The sequence below is a fragment of the Cataglyphis hispanica genome, chromosome 6, assembly GCF_021464435.1.
Source record: "Cataglyphis hispanica isolate Lineage 1 chromosome 6, ULB_Chis1_1.0, whole genome shotgun sequence".
Lineage (NCBI taxonomy): Eukaryota > Metazoa > Arthropoda > Insecta > Hymenoptera > Formicidae > Cataglyphis > Cataglyphis hispanica.
Window position 1 is genome coordinate 4859279 of NC_065959.1, and position 26192 is coordinate 4885470.

The following is a 26192-nucleotide window of genomic DNA, read 5'->3' on the forward strand; positions in this document are numbered from 1 at the left end:
AAATGTCTATCAATTTCGAGCATCACCATTAAATTAACGTTATTTAAAAGTTAGTTAAATATTCAATCTTAACATAAATATGACGTAGTATTTCATTATCATTATGCTTTGCTTTTCTCTTTTTATCATGTTTTCAGTAAGCTTTGATTTCTCATTTTGCATGCGTTTGATATCTCTTGTTTCCGGGAAACGCAATCCATGATGCAGAATTGAAAATACTCTTGCGCGACACGATATATGATACCTCATGTGATTTTCATACCCTTAATGTTACCTGTGATCACAGTAAAACCAGGAAGGTTGATATTCCGTGCACGCCAAGTTCGATTAAAAACGGTGGACATGGAGATGAACGACATCTGCGCACACTGTTTTTATGTCAGTTTCGAGAATGAATATTCGTGCTTTATCGGAGAAAACGATAAACATTTCTCATGCATTCATATCTTGATTTATTTTTAGTTGTTAGAAAAGAAAGAGAGGAATAATAAGTTTTAAATATATATATAATAAACCGTAAAAAAAAAGATTACACGGTTATTCAGATCATACCATAATTATAAATAATTACCACTGCTATAAAATAATTATCAGTTATATGCTTAAACAAAGTTAACAAAATTGTCAATTCAATCGCGAAAACAAATTTTCGGTATCGATATGACTAGTTTCGTTTTCAATACACCTATAGAAATGGCGTGTATTATTTTTCGATTCCATTCTATTTCTGATGTACAAGCCGGAGGCATAAAGCTTTTATTTTGACGAATTTTTAGAATGGACTTTGGAATGCTCTTCATTCCTGTTGATGAAAGTTGCAGGAAACTTGTCAATATTTTTTCACAAATTTTCATACATCGATATACATCAACATTGTCATGAAAACAATTTTTAACTTCATATTTATTAAAAATCTAATTATTTGCATTACAAAACTGTTATTTTTTTTAAATAAAATGCATTCTCGACGAAACGTTATATTTTTCATTTCGTATATTTAAAAGTGTCATTGTTAATAACATCGTGACTTTAATCAAACATTGAATATACAGTTAACTTGTAAACATTTCTCATAAAAAAACTTGAATCATATCATATATTTTCCCCCTGTTCGCGTCAACGGTCTTTTGATAGATTTAAAGCAAAGCGTTATTCGCCAATGCACGTCCCTTGCATTTTCCACTTCGCTTAATCTCTGTCGGATAGCTCGATCGATGTATACAGCCATACAGCTACACGACAAATTCGCACCGCCATGCCGGACTCCCGGGCAAGCAAAGTTTGTAAAAATAAGGAACGCTTCCCGTATCCGGTACGCTCGATATGCGCCCTTTGAATAATGCAACGGTTCTCTCTTTCGCGTCGCAAAGAGAAGGACGAGCGGTTGTCACTCGCTTCCTTCCTCGTGTCTTTTTTTTTTGTATCGCGTCAAGGATTACAGAGGAACACCAAAAGTCATGAAAGATCCCGAAAGTCTCATGCAAAATTGATTGACGCATATATATTTCGTTATAGCTCTCGGTCTGGATATTGCTCCGGTAAGCAGCAAGGGAATACATAAAAATGGAACTAAACTTGGCTTCCTCTGTCGTTGCGTCACAAGAACCGAGGAAGATGAAAAGAGGCGAGCAGGAAGAAGACGAGGCGAAGTAAATCCTATCGCGGGCGTCTCAAAAGGATCCAGGAATTATTAAATGTGTTTGAGAAGGAGTAGTTCTTGGCTGTACGCATTTTCCACGCCGTATTTATCCTTCGTTAATCGTTTTATTCGAAGGGAAAGATTATCATTAATATACTCCAATGAATAATGTGATAGTTAATAATCTGATTTGTATTTATGTATATGTATAGAGGATTCCAATATCATTGACATAGTTTTTATTAATACAAACTTTCTTTTGTTTAACATTTACGATTGCAAGTTTTTATTATCGAAATATTAGTAAAATCATCGGATAATTTTCATGCTATCATCGGATTCCACAATGACATTTAATGTCCATAAGAAATCAAGATTCGACAACTATACCTGATACCATTTGTACGATGAGACAGTATGAACCAAAATATAGATATAAAGATCACAAGCACTAGAGATAATTTTCTAGAGACATTTTTACATGTAAATCGTTAATTATATTATCCTGCGGTAGACAGTGTACGAAATTACGAATACGATATCTCTTTTCTACCAACGTTTTTTCCTTAGATTTATTGTTCCCAGAATAGCGCACGCTTTATTCTATGAAAAATTATGGACAGGTGACAGAGAAACAAATTGCGGCAACGAACCTTGAGCAAACAATTGCATCTTGAGACGTAGAGTTCCCGCTGTTATGCATTGCACAGTAGAAGATGAAGGAAAGGATAACACAGAGAATGTACTGTTTGCTCACGGCGGTACGACGGCAGCGTTTTGACACGATTCTCGTATAAAGTACGGTGGGAGAGTACGTTCAACTAGTGCCCATAACTTCATTTGCACATAAAGCAGCATTTATCAAAATCCGTGAGAGGCGACGTGTTGTAGTTTTAAAACTTTATATACACAAGATGTCATGCATTTTACAGCAAAGAGAAAAGCAACGCACAAGATTTTTATGTTGATAGGAGAATAAAAACCATAAGAAAACATTTAAACCTAAAAAATTTATTAAAGGATTATCACCGCAAATCAAAATCACTACGAAAGCGAAGATCTGTCAGAATCGGAAAAACGGCCCGACTCGAGAATCGACTATTTGCCAATTAATTAACGCGACGGCCGACGAAACTTTCGCTATTAGCCTAAATAATTGGAGCGAGATTACGAAGTTTTAACCCAAGAACCTACCCATCCCACTGAAGTATCGCCAGGCTTTCAAGTGGGAAAGCCTGCTTTCTTCCTTGCTCAAGAGAGCTTTGCCGAGCATATAGCGCCGCGCAAATTCTCGATAAAAAGTCCATTACGAATTTAGGGAAGCTGCAAGTAAGTCTTAGACTTAACCTTCGATGATTAATCCGCAGAATTACATAAATGCAATTTTTCATGTATTTAAATATAACAATATTTCTATAACATTGGTTATATTTATTACAGATCATATTCATATAAATATAAGTACTAATATACACGTATATATATATATATATATATATATATATATATATATATATATATATATGTGTGTGTGTGTATGTATGTATATATATATTAAATTTATATAATTTTTTTCTTTATTTAATGTTCTCGCAAGAGAAATATGTATACATTTAGAAATCGAGACATGGATAACTTAAAAACTTTGTATAAATTATAAATACTATAAATTATAAAATATTGGATATAATTAAAATCACTTTAAGACACGTCTGGTGCATGTCGCTCATTATTTGGCACAAATTGAATAATTGCAATCGAGTAACGAATTCATATGGAATTGCTATCTATTCCTCTTTCTCATGAAAACATATATGCATGCGATCTATACTCGGATTAAGAGTTTCATTTTGAATAATAAAGTGTCGCCAGCTGCTGGTTGATTGTACATGTATAACAGACAAAAGAATATGGAATATAGTTCAATGAAATAGGACACAGTCTCGTACATTTGACTTTTCAATGATAGTTATCCTGATTTTTCTAAGCATATATAATCGAATGTATAAAATTTCAAATGTAAAACATCAAAGTATAAAGAACTTTTGTACTTTAAGCTTACATTAGAATCATATTGCAATTGCTATCAAAATTTAAATCATAAACAAAACAATTTAAGGAATAAGTAGAATATGGCAAAAATGCAAAAAATCAAATTTCTGTATTTTAAAATTTATTCCCTTTTCTCTATTTCATAATTAATTTTATTTATCTATAAGATATTATTATTTTTTATTTATAATAAACATTATTCATACATTAAATGTACACACAAACACGCGTGTATATATGTCATTAAATAACTTCGATCCTCGATTGCTTAAAGATTTTCACTATCATGTCGGCTGAGAGAAGAATTCAGTATTCAATAATTTTGCGAACAATGTCGACTATGTTCGCAAATACCAATGTAAATCCCAACGGAGCGCTATTCGCTGTTCGTTAACGGGCAATCTAGGCAACCACATTGTGGTTATAATCCAAAATCCGCAAGATGAAATTCTATCGGAATATTTCAGTCTTTCAGGTCCCACTGATGTACAAGTTAGATATCGTTCTCTGCATACAAATCGAGATAGAAAGCAAAGTAATTTCGCTACAAAGTTCAAGATCGAGATCGAGCAAACATTTAATATATTATAAATGTAAAATAAATTGCATATATGTATTTGCTTTTAAAATAAATGTGAAAACTTTCTTGATATTTTCCTGTACAAAGTTTAGATAGAAAATACGTGCATTACGCATTATTGGACTATTAATATAAATTGTGTGAAACAATGCCTAAAATTTTTTTCAGAGAAAATACAATGGCTGTCTTTTATAAGCAAGTGATACAACGATTTACAAAATTAATTGCCCATATCCGATTTATCGTTGATGGGGGATATCTCGTATCCATTCCGTGTAACAATCGAGTTGTATAATAAATGGGCCAAATAAGCCAGAAGAGAAACATTTGCTATATGCAGCTAGTTATAACAGCGGAAACATAATTTCGAGAAACAAGCAACTAGTGCATATGATTTGCTCAGTTAAATGAATATCTCGTCAGTCTGTGATAGTTCGATGACCACTTGAATGATTTAGCATAGCTTTCACACGATAAAGCCATTGTATTATGAACGGTTAACAGAACATAACAATTATGTCAAAATCAAGTCAAGTTAATAATATAAATTCTTTCGTGTAAAATTATCTAACTTTTAATCCGCGATGTCAATCAATAGAACAATTTCAATAGAACAAAATAATTATGTGTGTATATGCTATTAGCATGCTACGTCGTATCATTTATTTTTTATACTTTTATTGCAAAGCTTTTTACATGTAAATTTTGTAGCTATTCTTATTCTCACTATGTATGTGAAAGCGGCGTGGAAAGTGATGCGCGCCAACGAAAATACACGTGAAAGACGAAAGGTTTATTATTATTCGATATATATATATATATATATATATATATATATATATATATATATATATATAGTAAATGTATGTATATAATAATCATCTGCCTATTCCTTTATCCTTATTGTTCTTGTCTATTTAAGAAAACTTTTATTGTTGAGAAGTGCTTCAATAGGGCCAGCTAAAGAAAAAAAGATCTTGAAATTCAAAGATGAAGAGAGAGAAAATAGACAGAAAGTAAGAAAAGAATGTAAGCAGTGTTCTCATTCTAGATTTGGTCAGAATATCAACGTCGAGAAAGTTTTGATGAAAAAGTTCCATCGCTCTCTTATTATGATGCGAGAACATAAATGAAATGATCGGAACGGAAAATAATGAAAACATAAAATCTACGTCACATCTAAATTAAACGGAACGTAATAAAAACTATCGGAAAATTTGTCATCGGATACGGAAATATATTAAAAGAAATTTTGTTTCAAGTTAAAAACAAAAATAACATACAAATAATTTATATTCATATTTATAAAATGTTAAATATATTTCGGGGCAACAAAGAATTCATTGTTTACCTTTGTTTTTCTTGATTTGTTGTTATTAAGATGCGCGGTTGTCTTGTCATTTGCGCGACGCGACTCGAACGGGAAGGATACAAGTGATGTCGTATGTCGTGTTATTATTTTTGGAGACGCGATCATGATGAGCATCAAGAGGAAAAATACGATTATTCTTTACAAATAGTTTTAACTCTTCGGTAAGTATTGAAGTAACGGATATTTAGCAATTATTTCGCGCAATTTCTTCATCTGTGAAACAAAAATAATGCATTGATTTTTTGGGCAAATTTATATATTCGAAATACAATACATTGAAATTACTTTTCGTATTATAAATATGAAAAAAACATAATTTTATACTTTATCAAATTTAGATTTAATATCAGATTCACCAATTCCTTTTAAGTGAAGTTATTATAATCTTACAACTATTCAATTTATATATAATTTATATGCATTAAATATACGTACAATAAATTTTTTGAAATATTAATTTTTTTGAACGCTGCTACAATTTGGATCTTTTATTTATGTTACAGATCAACATAGCTTTAATATAATCAACTCCGCTGTTGCGCATCGATCGGTGAGTGACAAAATTTTAATGATATATTTTGAGATAATGTATTTGTAGAGATTTGTAGATGTAAATCGTAGATTATAGATTGTAGATAGATCCGTTATTTAAAAATGGATGGACTAGAAAAAATTAAACTATATAATTTTTAAATCCTTCAATGTGTATTAAAGCATATTAAAAGCTAAATTAAAACATAAATATAAAAAAAAATTAATTCATATTTTATTTATTTATTTTATTTACAAAGAAAACGCCCTAATAATGTTATTAATCAAAAATTTTATTAATATTGATGTAATAATTTATTTTTATAACGCACACCAATTTTATTCTGATCTTATGTAGTCCATCCGTTTCTGAAATATCAAAAAACATTGCTTTAATTGATGTAAACCCAAGTTATCGATCATATATTCAAATATAAGAGAATGATGCAATGAAGTGAAAGTATGTATATAATATAAAATGTAATAAGTAAATGCTCCACCATTTTTATGTTATAAAAATGCTTATTATAAATATTATTATAAGTAATATTATACATATTATTATACATATTATATAAGAATATCACAAGAAACTCCATTTATTTTGATCGGTAACTTGACATTATATTAATTAAAACAAATAATGAGTATAATAAACGATCGTAACATTTTACGACGTAAATGGACATAAAATTACGTTCATATACCAGCGATAGTAATTAACTGGCAATAGAAGAAAATTCTTCCCTTCATTGATCTCTCTGATCGAGTCAGCGATAACAATTATGTCGCCGTCATTTAACGTATCCATAACATTTTTGACAAATCTGGGCTAAAATATCTTCGCGTCGCGCTCGTGAACTTTAAACAGATTACTTGGCCCTAACTTGGTCTGTGTTCACAAACAATGCTAGTTCTTATGATTGTTAGTATGTCGTATCGATTGTTAGTATTTCTGAAATCGTTATCGTAGACCTAATACGTAAATATCGCGTGTTGATTTTGTATTTAACAACATCCTGATTATCGATACATAAATTAAAACAAAACATTCATTATAATTTTTAAAGTTCGTAAATTTTTAAAGTTTGAAAAATACGCCGTGCATCTTGAAATTCAATTCGCACCTTCTTTCCGACCGAATTACAACAGGCGTGTTCTGGTACGGAGAAAACGGGGTAGATGAAAAGCATTGGGTGCCATTGTCGTGCTGGAAGATCATTAAAATTAATTACGGTCTTGCACGGCTAACTAAAGCCGGTCGTATATATGTATATATGTATATACTGACGTACACATACGCAGCGAATTTCCTGATATTAATAGATGACGTTGTGCTCATAATGTCCAAAATGTAAAAAAACATATTACATGATATACATATAATTTTTCAAAAAAAGAATATTCTTAAGTTTTTTGAGAGTTTATATTAACAAAACAACAAATGTTTTCTATTATAAAATAAAAAAGAGAAACTGAAAATATATATATTTAAGTGATTAAATTGATTAATCCTTTTAACTTTGGCATAAAAAGTTTTGAATGTATATAATTTCTGTTTATACATATTATTAATACGCACATTAAATTCAAAATATAAACGTATCAATGGACGTATCATAATAAAATTAAACACATAATTATATGGATTGAAAATGTTTGTTACAATACCTACTTTCTCCTTTATTCATATTCAGTTGAAGGAATAAAAATTATTTTATTTGATGAATATCGTAAGTAAATATAACTTGGTTAACATATGATCAGGAAATTGTACTGCCAATGTTTCCATAGAAATTTCAATGGTATATTATATCATTGAATGCGCAATTGTCAAAGCTGTTGATAATAATCGAATCAATACATATCAAAATGCATAATATCTTGTTTGCGGCGCGGCATCTGATAAACATATTTAAAAAAAAATTTCTTTACTTCTATTAAAATGCTAATATCTACATACAAAAAATGGCACATTTTTATGGATATACAGTAGTCCTAAATATATCAAATTTTGAAGCATTGCAGTGCAATATATGTATGTATATATTGATATCTTTTATTAATTATTGTACATAACAAATTCAACTATTATAATTTAATTATTAATACATTGTATAGTAAATTTTATCAATTGCACGCACATGCTATTTTAAACTGTCAGATTACATAAAACAAATAAATTATTCCCTATAAATAGTTTACTAATTATGGCTCATAATTGATTTAATTAATTAATTTATACCCGACAATATGAAAATGAAAGATAATAGATTGATTTGTCGGAATAAATACTTCCTGTAGGAAGGTGAGCAAATGATGAGGCAGTATGATAAAATAAATTATTAATTTAGTTAATAATCTACTATTATCCTTATTAGATATAATAAAGTGAGGAAATTATGATATAAGAACAGCATAATTAGTAGCAAAGGACGGTCAAAGGATAAAATGTATTTAAAAAATTGTCTTAATTGCAAGATATACAATTTGCGTTAGCGCGTATACCCGCAGAAGCATTCTAATTAATATTATTAGCGGAAACTAACACGTTTCAGCATTACTTGATATTACATCTTGCTACTAGGATTCAGTGTCTCTGGAGTCACTATTATTATCTCGAATGTGAAATTACTATCGTTGTTTTATCGTATTAGATAAACATAAATATGTGGTCAAAATCACATTTTTCTTTTTGCTTATTTCTATGAATAATTTTATGAATGTATCTATCTTATTAATGAATTAGATTTTTACATATTTATCTATAATTTATATGATTGTATTTGAATTCACACGAGTATCGATGCATCTGTAGAAATTAATAAGATTCATTATATTGCCAAATTAATTCTCAATGAAATTAATTGATACATTTTAATCAAATATCTCGTGAATCCGTACCTTAAAACAGAACATAATTTAAAAAATCAATTGACGTTGTAAAATGTGTAAACATAATTGTGTTATTTTTTATAAAATATTATATTAAAGTATCTTTGCTATTACAAAAATTCAGTATTTCTAAAAACCTACAATTAATCCACTGCATTCCAGTAATACTTTTCAATTAAGGTATTTTTTTGATGGTATGGCATTTTTTTAATTTAAAAATGTTTGAGATTTTTTAATATATCTAATATACTCTGACGCTTATTACATTTCATGTCTAGATACATAAGGTTAAATAGATACATATATGTGGAAACAATTTAGAAAAAATATGTAGATTGCATAGATACTGCGCAATGCGCAATAATAAACAAATTATTTCAAGAAACAATAAGTAATATCTATATGTTAAAAACTGTATTATGATACTCAGATTTATACGTATTGTTCAAACATGGAGGGTCGACTCCTCCTCATACAATTCAAAGCAGAATGAACACGGGCCAAACCGCTTCGTTGCGAATGGTAAGCGGCTAAAGGGGCTCTCGAAACATCTTCAATCGGTAACCCGATGCACGGGTCCCGAAGTGCATTAAAGCGTTACAGTCGTTATGCCGTAATATCGTGTTATGTAAACGACCCGCGAATCATCCCCCGCAACTCTCTTCCGCCCCTGACGTTCCTCTCGTGGCGCGCATTCGACCGATAAACGTTACACGCGTGCTCGCCCCGTTTAAACGCGGTCGGCTCTCTCTCTCAAATCGAATCTCCTTTGACGCGTGCCCGACGCAATTCTGCGCGCCTGTGCGCGGCGGCCATCCCCGCTCAGGTTTCATTTGATCCGATTTCACTCTGCATTCTGAGTGATAGACGTTACATTTACCTTTTGCAAAGACTGACGCGAATTAATGGTACCCGTTGATAATCCGGCGCGCATTGTACACGATAGTTCGCGATTAGTCCTTGAAATAAATAGGGCATACAATTTCCTTAATATCTTATGAAAAATTACGTGTCTGTTCCTATAAAAAAATATCTATTCAAAGATAATTCGTCATGAGAATCCTGCAGTGAGATGCTAGTACGAATTATTCAGATGAAATAATTAACGATGTGGTAGTTTCTCAATTAATCTTAAATCCCCATAGGGACTACTATCTTTAAAAGATTTTGTTATCAATGTGTAAAAAAATTGAAAAAAATTGACAAGACAATTTTTATCCGAAAAGAATTCTAAATCCATGGATAATAGCATCTCACTGTATGATTACAGCAAATTGTATCTTTTATGTGCAGTAGCTTATGAAAGTAAAAAAAAAAAAGAAAAAGACTTTCAAAGAATTTTCAATATTATCCACGAAAATAAAATGTTTTCAAATCCATTCTTTAATCCTCTTATCAATATACTTATCTATTATTTTGTTATACTTCTTATGGTATACAATAAGCTGCTTTTGTTATATCGAAAATCGTTATATTTTCTTGCTACAAATATATGCAAAAAACCGTTTCTCTTAGATTTTATATACACCACTACGTTCAAAATCGATATTTTCTTTTGTGACATAAAGTTAATCCAGCTTGAATAATTTTGCTCCAACTTAGTACAAATACAAAGCACTAAAACTCTCGAAGTACGCGACTAGCGTAAAATATACCTAATGATCGTTCGCACTTTCCAAAATCTGACGTCTCTATTCGCGCGAGGATTCGATCAGGTCCATTAAATATATTTTAATGGCGAACGGATACCGGCTTTATCTCCGAAGCACCGGAAAGGCTAGCGGCGCGACCGTGACGGGAAACGGTATATAATGATACATAGAAGATCGATAAATGTCGTGCAAAGTTTTTCGCCAGAAGGCAGCTGACGCGCGAAGATTACCGCCAGTTTCCCGCTTGGATTTTTATTGGCAGCGATAGGAATGAGAGCTGGCGAGAGATTGATGTATATGTCCTAGAATCGAGCCCGCGTTTCTTCTTGTTTTATTACTTCACGCGTTTCTTTATAGTATATCCTGCACTCCTTGCATCTCTACGTCTCTCTAGCTCTCCTCTTTTATCTACTGAACGCCAACATTCTATAGGCAGACGGAATATTCCCTTAAACACATTAAAGAAACTCACATTGTGCACATCCACCATGATTGATCGAATTTGCACTGACTGTGGCTTAAGCAAAGAGGGTGGTCATTTCTCGCGTAATTTTCACCCTTAACGTTCTTTGTGGCGCCCTTGCAAGAGTGGAAAATACCGGAAGCGTAGAGCTTCTTCTGTTGGGACTCGCAAACAGGGGATTTAAATAGCAGAGTAATCGTTCCATTATCAAGTATTGTGTATATAATGCGATGCCTATAGTGATATTTATGCATACGCAAGTTTTTAACTTTCTATCTTGTTACATTAAATAAGAAAATATAAAGAAAATAAAAATAGAAATGAATAGATAGACATAATAGATAGATATAATATATCTAATATAAGTGAGTAATAAGTATCAGCAAGTGCAATGGTACATGAATTTAGTATGTCGAAAATAAAATAAACGCAATAATAAATAAAGATAAAAACTATATATATATATATATATATATATATATATATATATATATATATAATCATATAAAGAAATAAGCTCTGATTTCTTGAACACAATTTTCTATCTGATCATGGCTTATAAATTGACATTATGTCTGAACAAGAAAATTATAACCTTAATTATTTTTCCAGATCGCTAAATTTAGAAAAATAATATTTTTCAAAAATTTAAGTTTTCAAAATATAAAAAACAATTAATAGATACTAATATATTATTAAAAAATATTTTGCAAGCTAAATATCTTTTCACTATTAAGTTCTAATAAAAATTGAAAAAAATCACAGAAATATAAAACTATTTCTTTTACTAATTATTATTTTTAGTTTGTGCATAATTATTATATGTACTTTATTATAGAAATGTTTGCTTGTCAAAGTGTGTGATATCTTATCAGTTTTTTGTGGAATAAAACTCGATATGTATTTCGAGTTACATCTTTGCACCAAGTCATCCTCACACATGTTGGGCTATAAATCCGTAATCACAGAAATCTCCCAGCTACATTGTTCTCGCGAATAGTTGTTCACGCAAGATAATTCACGCGTGATTTCGGAAATATAGTGCCAACGCGAGAAGTATCGCAGCGAAAAGTCATGCTCTGTTAGAAACACGGGAGGAATGTAGAGCTTGTTTACACGGTGCAGAAAGCCACATAACTATGCAGTTATGTGCACGCGGAACTTTATGTCCATGCACTTCCATGTGTTCTGTTTATCTGGTCAGCGGACACGGATGCATTAATTTAGGGTGCTAGCGTATCTGCGGCTAAACTAATGCCGGCTACTATGTCCGGAAAAAGGCCGAGAACGAACGGCGAACATTTATCTCTTCCAGATGCAACACAGCATACTAAATCCTGTGATAATTATAATAAAAAATTTCGGATAAATCAAAATTTCATATTTTCCATAAATCTTTGATACGATGAGTCTATTAATAATATGCATTGATAGCAGCATTTTTGGAGAATTAAAATCTTATTCTCGAAGTTATTTTCAAAATGTAACTGACAATAAAAACTGAATAAAAATTAATAAAAAAATTTTTGATCGCCCGATTGGCCAAATTTTCATCGCTATGTCGAACAATCTCTTCTTTAATGAACGTTAATTACAAGTAACAGCAACTATGTTATAATGCTATGTAGAATCACAACAATGCAGGTACGTGTTTCTACGACAGTAAATCAGATAAACGGCTGTGCGAATGTAAATACGTGCGATACATATTCACATGCTTTTAGCTTAGCATCTCGATCTCTATGCAAATAAACGCGACGACTGTGGCCGCATATGTACGCATGTTAAGACAGGATAATATGTGCTTTTCATGTGGATTATATTATCTAGCGTTAATATTCTCTTCCCGCATTTCTTTTCGCTGTTCCCATCTCTTAAAAAAGTTTTTTTTTTTAGTCATTAATTTCTATTGTCGACACTAAAATAAGAGACGTCTATAATTTTTGCTTGAATTTATTTGCCTAGAGTTTTTTTAAAATATATTCATAAGCTGATACGTTTTTGCAAATTGTCTCATAATGTCTAGGAGAGAAAAAAATTATTATTCTATTCTTTTTGTCTACTAGATAGATATTTCAAAAAAAGGAAAATTTGGTTTATATATATATATATATATATATATATATATATATATATATATATATGTGAATGGTTACATTGATAATTATTTATTACTATCAATTGTTTAATATCGTGTTAGAATAACACAATCATTCAAATCGGAATATCATTATAAATCGTTAAAAAATAAATCGTCTAAATTAAAGTTATCGGTCGCTAAAAAAAGGAAAGGAAAAAAATAACAAAGTAACGAATTAGATAAGCAAATCGAACGCTTACCTGTTCAACCTAATGGTACTCTTCGTCTCTCGCACCATCAACGCTCGTTCCCAAAAGTGCACGGCCTCGGGTAGAATGGTATTCTGAAATTGAATAATAGATAATTTTTTTTTTCTTTTTAATTCGATGCGAGAACACTGATCCATACGAATATGTGCGACACCTCATATGATGTTTCGCACATGCGGTGAACAGAATAATGCACAATATATTAATTGGAAATAAAAATGTATGTACGCAAATGAATTACGTGCAAGCAACCGAGTTTATTTGAAAACGCGTTTTCAAAAAATATATAGTGTAAGAAGAAAGTCCGACGATATTTAACGGGAAACATCCGTGGCGAGTCGCATTATCCCAACATAGTGAACGGAGATAATGCAATAATTACAACATTCTGCATTTAACATATTTTTCTTCTCCTCTCAGAGACATGCGCGCTACCAAGCAAGACACGGAAACATGACGCGTACGAAATCGCGTAGAGCGAATGAGCGAAGCAAAACGGACGGCGAACACCGAAAGAATGAAATAATGCAAGCTCGACAGATGGAAAAGAAAGCACTCGGTCTACTTTTATGAAGCTTCGCTGGCGTGTAACAACAAAATTACGCTCCTCTATAATGCAGCACAATCGCGATCTTGTGAAGATGCAATGCTTTTCGGGGTTAATCCTGGCTAACGGTGTTGGATTGTGTGCGATTTTTAATTCCTGTGTTCGCCGTACAATTTATATCAAACGTAAAAAGTCTAACATCATTTCCAGAAGGCCGTCTCTTTGTCCTGTGCATTTATCATGATTATGTATGCTGAGCAATCACAGTTCTTTACGTTGAATAAAATATTCAATGGAAATATCATAACGTTATTACAAGATATTTGAGGAGAAGAATATTTTTCTGTGCAAAGTATAAAAGATAAATAAAATATTAATAAAATCTGAACAATGTAAAGCGTGATTATGTAATTTTGTATAAATGTCGTTCAATAGATAAACGCAAATAGATAGACGCGACATATTTTTAATTTTTAATTTTTCAAAAATTTACACTATTCACAAAATAATAATTAAAAACATAGACACAAAGGAATTCTCTAAGAGTAGATACGAAACTAATATAAGAAAAGACAAGGAAAAATTGCCTTGCGTAATGTATTTTAAAATAATTATAAATGGCTGTGATCAACACACAAATTCTAAATACTTTTCATTGTATTTTTATTTCTTTTCGCGGTCGTTGCATAATTTTATACCTCTTGGTGAAAGAATAATAAATATCGTTATATAAAGAAAAAAATTTTAAATTAATTTCTAAAAAAAGGTCTAGATATATTTTAGTTATTATGGTTTCAAAATGTTAAAAGTAATGAAAGTCGCAGAGAATTCGCAAGTTTTGTATTTTCTCTCTTTCTCTCTCTCTCACTATATTTTCAAGTTATTTTCAAATTATATACAATATTATATATATATATATATATATATATATATATATATATGTATGTATGTATATACATATATATGTATATATGTATATAATTATAAAATAAATACATTGTGATTTTGCATTATTATTTTGCTGCCGCAAGACATAAAAGTTGCAAATTCTCTTATAAAGACAATAATGAACGTAAAAAATGCATTTTCCATGAATTGTGTAAAGGATCAGGAGATCTAGCAAACGCGAATATTCTTCTTTCTTCTCTTGGTTCCTTTTTTTATTTCACTAAACATGTCGAGAAAAAATAAAAGGAAAGAAATTGTGGGCATTACTTTTGGTTATCTTAAACAAATGATCGCTACTGGTCGAGAATGCGCTATTGAAATACGCACACAGAGAGAGAACTTTACGTTCGAACGGACGTACGTCATTAATATCGGCCTAGTGGCGAGCTCCTGATAATTAAAACGGATCCAAACGAATGGAATCTCGAACGCGCGAGCGCTTCATTTTCTTTGTCTGCAATTATTTTTCGCTGATTGCATGATGGAAGGAGGCGGCCGGCGAACGGAACCTCGCGCGCGCATTACGTTTTCTTCCTATTTACAGACATTGAAAAGAAATATAAACTGTCGCATTGTCAACAAATTATAGTTCGTGATCGATATTCCATTTGTGATAATAACCAAGACTGTTTCAGAAAATAATAGAATAATGGTATTATATAGTTACTATCGTGATGCGATCTTTTAACGCAAGAAATAGAGATCTTTATATTAAAAAATAATCATGAATAACTTTTTAATATCTTTCTTATTTATAATTAACATACAAAAAAATATGAAAAGAAAGTTTGTTTAATTAATTGCAATTCATTTAAAATTCATATTTATGTGATTTTATCGATCGTTGAAAAAATCGTGCTGTGATCTCTCTCTCTCTCTCTCTCTCTCTCTCTCTCTCTCTCTTTTCCACTGATTATTTTAAGCCTTTCAGAGAAGCTGATTTTAATAAAAAGTAAAACCTTTCGATAAATTAATTCTCGTCGCAAAGCGAGACGGTTAAATATAATTTTACGATAAATTAATCCTCGTCACGTTTATATATATATATATATATAGCAATTACGATATCCTGTTCGGGAAGCCTATTTAAACAGATAAACAACGAATGTGCAGAGAAAAGTTGAATTGTACCAAATAGATGAAACTGATGGTAACTTATTTATAAGGAAAAAGCAGGCAGAGAGGTGACCGCAAGTACGCGAAAAGGGTGGAATACAAAATTGAACGCGGACAGATACAGGGGCCAATGTTTGAAAGCATTTTGCGCCTCGTTACGCTCGATTTCCGCGATGAATAAATCGATACGCGCCGAGTAAAATATAAGAGAGGAAAACCGACCACGCTCGGTGGCATCGCTATTTTTTATATATATATTTTTTCCCTCTTTTTGCATCACATTCTCTCGTGACGCGGTTGCAGTTGCGGCTGCAGCGTGCTGCGAGAAGAGGCAGCGTGCAAGATGGAAAGAGGGATGCGCGACAACTGGCCGATTATTGTTGACAGAGACGACACGCGGGTGCTCTCGCAAAATTATTCACGAACCGTCGCGCGAGGCTGAATTCAATTTGGCGCTGCGTCAACGCTCACGAAAAAAAAAGAGAGAAAAGAGAACGACGAGAAGGACAAACGCTAAAAGGGTTGCGGAGGATGAGAGATCCAGCAGAGGGCTGATCTCTCTCTGTCTCGCTCCTCCCTTCTCTCTTTTCTTTCTCTCTCTCTCTCTCTCTCTCTCTCTTTTGATTTTTCACCAGATTTACCGGATTCCGCAGCCATGCTGGTGGATCGTAGCACCCCGATCCCTGGGAACGACCTATTTAGCGTATGCAACAGCCAGCCGGTTCCATTGTAGAATCGCGAGCGATTAATTCGGCCGCCCAAATTTTATTTTGCAAATTCCGCATGCTTAATACGGCGGATTTAAAAAAAAAATACAATTCTGAAAACGAGAACGCAGGGTCAACGACCATGATAATTATTAGCCAGCTCGCGATGCCAGTTCTCGATCTGTCTCATTTTGACGGCGGGAAAAATTTGGTCGGAAAATCCGCGCAATTTTGTACAGATGCGACGCGCGGTTATAGGTTACGGATGCACCTGAGAAGTTTCACATGCGTGGTACTGTACAGTGGTGACGGTAAGAGAGTATCTCAGAGCCAAGTGTATCAACGGATTGAAACGGAAAGAAAAATAATCCGCACTGAGATTGTATCTTCAGCAAAATCACTTGCAAGATTTTTATCCGCTATGGAACTGGATGGTAATGTAGATAAACACGGCAGGATACACCTGTCAAAACTCCCATAGATAGTAACACACAAAACACAATATTGTTTTATCCCTTAAAATACACAAAAATCTTTATCAAAATTCTATCGTCATATTCGATACTTCCAATCCGCGACTTTGTGCGCTCATAGCCGCGGCTAAAAATTTCACAATATTCTGTTGGACATATTTGTAACATGATTTGTAAAAGGGGAATCGATATATCATTGTTTTTAATAAACTTTATGTGTTCTATCTAAAGCATAAATTTAAACAAATATTTACGAAATTGCATTTAATCTAACAAGAATGACTTCGACAATTTTATGTTCGCAAAATTTCAAATTCGCGATCAATGACGTGTCATTTGTTTGAAAACTTCATTAATAAAAGTCAACGCCCTCAATTTGAAATTCCTTCCTGCCTGCTAACGAATCCACATTTTACCGGTCGCCGTGTATATATAGCACGGCGAGAACCGTAAGTCCCAACAAATTAATTTTCCGGTGGGAAAAACGTGGCGGCCGGCGGTGCCAGCGGCGGGTCCAATTTTTCTTACGGCCAGGCATGAATTTCAGCGCGCACTGTCCATTACGCCGTGCCCTTTATCCTCGTTAGTCGGCGTTCCTCTCTCCGGCGCCTCTCCATGTCCCGTCGAGTGTTCCTCGCATCGCGCAACGGGATGCTGAGGGGTCGCTTTTCCCCCGCGTCTGCCGCGCGCGTCTACGAGTTTCCGTGTCGCGTTTATCACCTCCATACAGGAGGGACGACGTTCGCCTTTATCACAATATTGCGTAACTCCCATGGCTCGCGGTTTATCAGTTCCTCGCCTTTTCTGCTATGAGGCAAAGGAGGGTAGCTTCCTGCAAGGGATACTATCTGCACTCGTAAGATTGCGACTTGCGCTATGACGGTGACGAAACGGAGTAAGATGGAATTAAACACCGCGTTCTAAAATGCTCCCTGGCACAAAATTAAGAACATTTTGCCGGTTGAAATTATCGGAGGGCAAATATGCCTAGCAGCAAGTTTAGTGATGAGTTTTTTAATCTCGTTTTAGTTAAAACTAAAAGATTAGAAGAACTGTCACATATTTTGTAGCAAAGAGAAATTTATCATGATATAGTGTAATGATCGTAACTTCATTAACATTTCTTGATAGTATCGTTTGTATTCTTCATTAATCATTAATAAAAATTTAGACAAGTTAATTTACTGTTCTGTGATATACAGTTAGAAAATATCATTTATCTTTGTCTATATATGTATTCTGTAACTGTGTGTATATACATGTATTCTGTAACCTTCTTAAATTTATTAATATCTTTGGTTCCAAAAGTTGAAGGAAATTTTCCAAGTTTTTTTTTTTATTATGTGCTATCTCTTTAAGCCACTCTAATTATAATGATAATCACTACTGATAATGCCGAATGGATGATATTAATAGATAATATAAAATTTGTAAATTTATAATTTGAAGAAAAATTTTTTTCTTTTTCTCTCTTTCTCCTTCTATAAGTAACCCTTCCTCGTTATCATGCTATCTTTTTATAAAAGATTCATATTCGTTTGATATTTTCAAAGAAAAAATAAGACCGTTATAAAAAATTATTTACATTTTTAGAACAATCTAGATATCTAAGAAAAAGTATGTTTTATAATGTTACTATAACTAATAAATTACTACATATAAGTAATAAATTTTGATAAAGATAAATGACTGTTTCACCTTTAATTTTCTAATATAATTTATTGGTAAAGCAATATAATCAACCGGGACAGTAACACACTTAATTAAATAATAAATACTTCTACTTTTGAGTTGTGTTTATTTCCTCCATAATACACGAATAAAATATTAATTAAGTTCAATCAATTGTGAAAAAAGATTATTTATATATACACACATATATGTATATAACAAATTTACATATATTAAATTATTCACTGAACTGATTACATATCATGTTGAATTATTCACTGATATCATTATTTCACAAGGGAAATATTGAGAGGAACAAAACCATACAGTGACAGTATCTCTCAAATTTTATTAGATTAAAATATTCATAGCTAAGTTATAATTTATTAAATTAAAACTATATATACGATAAATAAAGTTACACGGCATACGCCGCAATAATAAATGCATAAAAAATTACGTATACATTCGTTTAATTTTAATTAAAGAGATTTATATTTATTGTAGCAAAAAAATATATTATGCATATCTTTAAATATTCCTAGCGTTGCTAACTAATGGAGAAAATATTCTAACTTTGTTATTACCCTCGTTCTTGCATCGCGTGAGTTGGAGCAACTCTATTTTGGCGCTTTGACGCACTGTCATCGAAGCAATCAAAGTAGCCGTTCGTATTGGGACACTCGGTGACAGCTCCCGGGATAGACTCCAAAGCTATATGGAGACAGGTCAAAGTTCGATGTTACATCGTTGATGAAGTAATTCCTTTCGTGTCATGTTCAAAAGCGTATCTGTGTGCGAGCAATCAAGCGACAAGTTTCCAGTATAACCACGCTGTCCTAGACATCAACCCACATCGCAGCATGTTTAGAACTGTGCGCACGTTCACAGTTATAAATTTCACAGTAATAAATTTTCGTTCTTGATAAAAAAAAAAATTTCTCATTCTGACAAATATAAAGATCGAGTCTTTTCTTTCTGTCAAAATTGATTTTGAGATTATGCATGTTAGCAATAAATAAATGTGTAAAAATCTATTCTCATATAAATCTTCCACTATTACACGTAGATATAAAGATCTTTTTTTTTATATGCTTACAAACATCAAACTCATTAGCACAATAATCGATGTTACTATTTAGGCAAACGAAATAATAATAAAGATTGCCTTGCCAATTAACTTTACGATGTATTTTCAACGCTACCTGCAATCAGATGACACGTTACGGTATAATCGCGCAGCGAACACTTAACGGCCGCGCATCCTTACAAGAGCGTCTGTTTAAAGCGACGAATCTTGCGGCCACGTTAAGGGTGGGCGGCAGATCTTGTGGCTGGTCTCGCTTTATCGAGTTTTCGTATAGCTAGTTAGATGTCGGTATTAAATGCAAATGCCAGACGCCCATTTAAATTTTAGATGCAATTAGATTCATTTACTCTCCCCCCCTTCTGTCCCTCTCCCGCGGGAGGCGGCAATTATACGTCTTACCACGCAAAGCATCAGGAGAGAGGAGAGTCGAGAATCGTATCATGGTGAAAATTTTCTGAATAAATCAAGCGCTGGGCGATGCACGAATCTCACGGCTGACCTCGCGCGCTGTTTTCACTTGGATCTGCGGGTGAAAACGACTGCTTCTCGCGATTTATGATCTCGATAACTAGCGTTTTATTCATGGAGCGGGCGCTCGTCGCCTTTCTGGTGACTAAGTAACGGCCGGTAAAGAAAGAAAATAATGTATGTCGAAAGACGGGGGTTGTTCTGATCCATCGTCACCGACAATTGGTACGGATTCGCGAAAATGAAACGTGAAGAAAATATTAATTAAACATGGAAAGTTGTAAGCGCATTGAAACTTAAGAATAAAATTTCGTTTTACAACAATTTTTGATTTATTGCGAGAATATTTCTTATATATAAATAAATCTATTTCTCTCTCGATAAAATATGAATAATAATGTCGCTGAGAATTCTAATCTGAAGGAAATACTCGTGCATGTATATGACGAATAGTTGAATTTGGCGGAGATATTGCACGGAGAGTCGGTATATTATCGCAACTCTCTGGTCGGTGTTCCGGACTGTCACATCGTGACAGTCTGCAACCGCACATCATTAAACACATGCGAGATATTAAGATCTGGTTTCCCTCAACCGCCGATAGCTGTCCTAAGTTTTAACAGCATCATTTGTCTATCCAAGTTTCCGGGTGTACATGGATTAATAAACCTCGTATACGCAAACTTCAAGCATTATTCTATCGTGATAAATCTGTAGATTTAAATAAGACCACGCAATGTAAAATATAATTTCCGATATCGTGAAAGAAATGTTATTTTCTCAAAGACGAAAAAGAAGAATCGTGTTTTTATATAAAATATGAATATTTCTTATAAATATCGTCGCATCACCTATCGTTATTATAAGATTAATATTTAAGACAATCAAATTGAGCGTTCTAAAATAAATTACCCGATTTCTCTGTGTATGTGCATGAGTATGATCCTCTTAATAGTATCAGCTATCAAGACGGTAAAGAGCTTTAGAGAGGAGCACGACTTTGCTTGCCTTTGCGAAAACGGCTTTTCTTCCAAGATATCGGAAATTGTATTTGACGAGAAGAGCCTGCTTCTGCGGCATAGGAGTAAAGAGGTAAACGCGATCGATACTCTATACAAAGAGAATAGTGATATACATTAAATGTTTAATAAATATATTAATAAGATTATATATTATACTTTGATTATATAAAACAGTAAAAACATATTATTTAATAGTAGATATGTCCACAAATTCAATATGCATGAACAGAATGTAATTCTCTATGTGTTATAGATGAAATGAAATCGAAAAGTACGACAAAATAAGTGCATGGACAATGAAAAGACCGGATATATCCTGATTTTCATTCCTCTCCATTATCTACTTTATATATTCGTTCATTGCCATCAACAAATTGCAAACACGCAGTTGCAATCGCATCATGCAATTTACAAAATTTATTTTGGAATAAATTTATTGGCGAGTTTTCGTAAACTCAGGCAATTTACACAACGACTGGATCATCAAGTTACTGTTTTTATCCGGTTAATTATTTCCATTGATCAGACCAGTGCACGAGCAGGAGTGCACGTTTCACTCGTGTTATTTCATTCGCTACGCGTATTCTCGCAAATAAAATCATCAGGACAGGAATGAAGGTAAAAAGAGGAGTATGCACTTTTCGCGATACTGTACTATTGGGGATTTGTGAATGCGGGTATATTATATGCGATGCGCTTGCACACCGTGCACGTGCGTAACATATTCGCGACTTCGCCCGAGTTGCAAATTAATATTTAATTTTGTCTTGTTGCGGCTTAATCTATCTGCCATCATACCGAATACCGCTGCTGCGATTATATATGAAAAAGCGTCCACACATTCGCTGTCAAAACTCCCAGTCTGAATTCAATTATTGCTAGTGGGCGATGCGTGGGAGTTGAATAAAAATACAATTTTCCTCATCAATATACATATAATTAGCCTTCATTTTCCGTTACGTCTGTCATCTATTAAATGCCGTGGATAGCATGCTATTTATAGTAGATTGAAAAAAAAACACTTCAATTAATTCCAATTAATACAGGAAAAGAAATAATCAAAATATAATTTAGTTTGTCGAAATATTGACTCTGCACAAAATTCGCGTTCGTAATATATATATATATATATATATATATATATATATATATATATATATTTTGTATGAAATATATAGAATGCATGACATATGTCTCGATAGTATATGACGAATCGATACACCTGCTTGCAAATGTTTCAATTTGTTTACACGTTTCCGTTTCCGTTGGCCAAAATCCGAAACTCACTATTGTCAGCTATAAATCGCAACCGTGTGGAAATATATCATTCGCAATGTTTTGAGAGAAATTGCTTCTTCTCATAAAAATGTCTCATAATATATCTTTGATATTATATAGGGTGCATATAAAATCAGGTATTTTTTTCGACAAATATAAGAAATATATATATATATATATATATAAATACATATGTAACACAGAAAAAAATGAAAAAGTTTATTTAAAATAGAGATTTTTTTAAAATGATAACTCAGTATATTCTTTTTCAATTTTATTAGACAATACGATGAAAATATGAATTAATTTAACACCGCGCGCCACGCTTTTATCATTACATATGTATAATAAACCGAGAGATAAATGAAAACATAATCTACAAAATTTTCCACAATTTTTTTTAGAATCGTGCTACAGATGAATAACATTTCTATTAAATTTAACATCAAACTCGTACACGTGCGGCTTCATTCTGCGAATCTATTTCAAATCAAATCGAGAGACACCCACACGCTAAAAGATAAAGTGGGTGTACCAATTGCAATGTATAAAAATATTAGTTTTATACGCTTCATCACGCAAATGCAAATTAATATTTATTTTGATCCTATACCTGAAGCTTACAATAAATATCTCGTGAATGTATTGAATGTGCGACAAGAAATTGTAACGAATTGTTAAAGCAAAAATCATTTTAACATGCAAATATGCGACAGTATTTCTACAAAATGATATATGCATTTACTAGATATAAACGTATAAAAAGATATAAAAACGTAATTTACAATTTAATTTAAAAATGGATTTATTAGTTTGACAATTATGAGAAACAGCAATCCTTGCATATTAATATGAAAGTCACAATTCATTCATTTTCTTAATATTGAATAATTAAATTTGTCTTGTTAACGTAATAGTTATTTGCCATCAAATTTCTCTCCGAAATGATACCAGAAAGCGTAGTAAATCGTTCAGGAAAACAGTAGAATGTTTGATATGAAAATATAATAGCTTGCGTTATAAGCCACGTTGATGCGACACATAATACCAACGATTAACCGTTAATATCAAGACTGCGTATTATGAAAGTGTAACAATGATGCTAATTAGCATTATTGAGATGGAAGAAATATGAATATTCATCTGTCGGTGAAAACGAATATAATTCTTGCGCTAATATGAATCGCTTGAATCAGTTTTCGCTCTCAAACTTGCGAAATTTGTTTGTGTATAATTCACAGTTCTAACGTCAGAATTAAACTCGAGAAAAAGAGAGAGATAGAGAGAAAAGAGAGAAAGAGAACACAGTGCTACCTGTCGACTATATCTAACTGTACCTGACTCTACCTGACAACTGTTTTCAACACATTGTTTTGTTGTGTGGTATGTGCACGACAACGATTGCGGGGCAATAGGCGTAGAAGAACACACAAGGTGCGGTAGCCAGAAGTAGGCGGATATTTAACGCGGCGGAGGAATTAATTTAAACGGCACTATTAGAAAGTTCGTCGAGAGTTGCCGCGTTAAATGTCTCTTTTCCATCAGCAACCTCTAGAGTTAAGAAGTTTTCTGGTCCTAAATCGAATCGAAATCGAGGATGTCTACCGATGTATAAATAGATAAATTACAAATTGTATTTAAAATGTGAAATACAAAAATGTTTATAAATATATTTAATATTGAGACAACATTTAATTTATCGCGATGTGACAAGATTTTATCACATACACTTTTTATTTTTCACATAGATGAGATTTATTAAAAATTCACATACTAATAATTTTTTAATTAACTTTTAGAAAAATTAATAAATATATATTCTCATATCTCTTATATTAAAAATTAGTATACTTGCATAAAGATAATCTACTTATGTATAATATAATAATGTAATATCTTTATATCTATCTATGGCAAAACATGTCTGGGAAATGTTTGTTCCATAAAAGTTGAGCTTATTTATTGAATTTTGTTGTAAGGAAAAAACTCATGATAAATGTATCGTCGCATGTAAGTATATAACACTTGTTTGGAAAAATTTATATCACGACGAAACATATATAATAGAGCAGGCGACAAGATGATCGCGCCATCTTTCTTCATAATGTTCATCGATCTTGACGCGAAAGAAAGAACCGTAGCATTGTCTCACGAGTCGGGGGCAAAGATTCTCGTCGAGAACGGAACTTCTTCCTACTTTCTAAGAAAAAAGAAACATGCCATGAGGAAAGTATGGAACACGCCTTCTTTGTGCGCATATCCCTGGAAAAGTTTCCGTGATCAAACTCTTCGCACGAGAGGCAATCGTTATACTGGATTTTACCATTGTAAAATTCGCTATTGAATGTTCCGTCGCCATAAAGATAAACCTCCTCTTATCAGTGCGCCTCTTTGATGCCAGATAATGATTATAAATGGGTTGTCCGCTTGCCATTCATCTCCAAATAAATAACGTAATACAATGCTTTAATTTAAATTGCCTCGAGTAAATCACATTTAAGAGAGCTAAACTCATTAACAAGTTTCTCTATTCATGAAAGCTACTTTGCAAAATTGTCACCGGCAATAATAGCGATGTGAGAAGTGTTGCTATGAAATTATGTATTATTGTGTATTATAAAAAAAATAATTGAAGAAAGTTATAAGTATACATATTCGCATATGTTCGCATATGTGTGTAATCGATAGTTTCAAATTATATAATAATATATAATATTAATATTTATAACTATAATTAATTTATAATTATATAACATAATAATATAATAACTTAAAATTCACAATTATATACTTGCGTCAAATATTATAGTTTTAGAAATATAGTTTTCGTTATAAGCTCATAATATAAGTTAAATAAACATTTTCACATTAACTACAATCGTAGATACAAGAACGTCATACTTCGTGTTTAATTATATTAATATAACAATATTATTATACGTTATTGTTTATGACAAAAAAAAATTATCGCCACATTTAAAACATGTAATAATTGAAAAAATTATTCAGTTATAAAAATTGAAAAAGGCAAGGATTAAACTAAGAAACATCCATGAAAAATGCCATTTTTTCCATGAGAACAATCACGAATATCATTCTGCAATAATATGACATATGCGAAAGATTGTGTGGTGGACATTCCCTTGAGATTATCATCGCATACATTGCAAAATGATATGCAAATGAGAGGACTTGTGTTGCATGGCAGCATCTCAATGGAAAAATACATTTCATGCATTTTTAATAATAAAAATAAAGTATGTTAGTTGCTTAAATAAAATCTTACCTCTTCACCAAGAAGTGAAATCATTACAACTCTAAATTTTTCACACAAAAACA

At 32.3% G+C, this 26192-nt stretch overlaps 2 protein-coding genes across 3 annotated transcripts in view; one reads left to right on the forward strand and one right to left on the reverse strand.

The window, feature by feature from the left end:
• The window catches only part of LOC126850238 (endoplasmic reticulum aminopeptidase 1-like), a 286545-nt gene that overhangs the window by 26758 nt on the left and 233595 nt on the right, over positions 1–26192 (forward strand). Inside the window, exons 3-5 of one of the 2 annotated variants that reach the window (XM_050593010.1) lie at positions 1516–1723; positions 5653–5804; positions 6147–6193. The gene's annotated coding sequence lies outside the window, so the exon portion shown is untranslated. The remainder of the gene's footprint in view (positions 1–1515; positions 1724–5652; positions 5805–6146; positions 6194–26192) is intronic. The other variant, XM_050593011.1, reaches the window with a different exon arrangement.
• Positions 1–26192, reverse strand: part of LOC126850251 (leishmanolysin-like peptidase) — a 242140-nt gene that overhangs the window by 24162 nt on the left and 191786 nt on the right. Inside the window, exon 5 of the mRNA XM_050593060.1 lies at positions 13525–13607. Coding sequence (XP_050449017.1) covers positions 13525–13607 — 83 coding nt within the window. The remainder of the gene's footprint in view (positions 1–13524; positions 13608–26192) is intronic.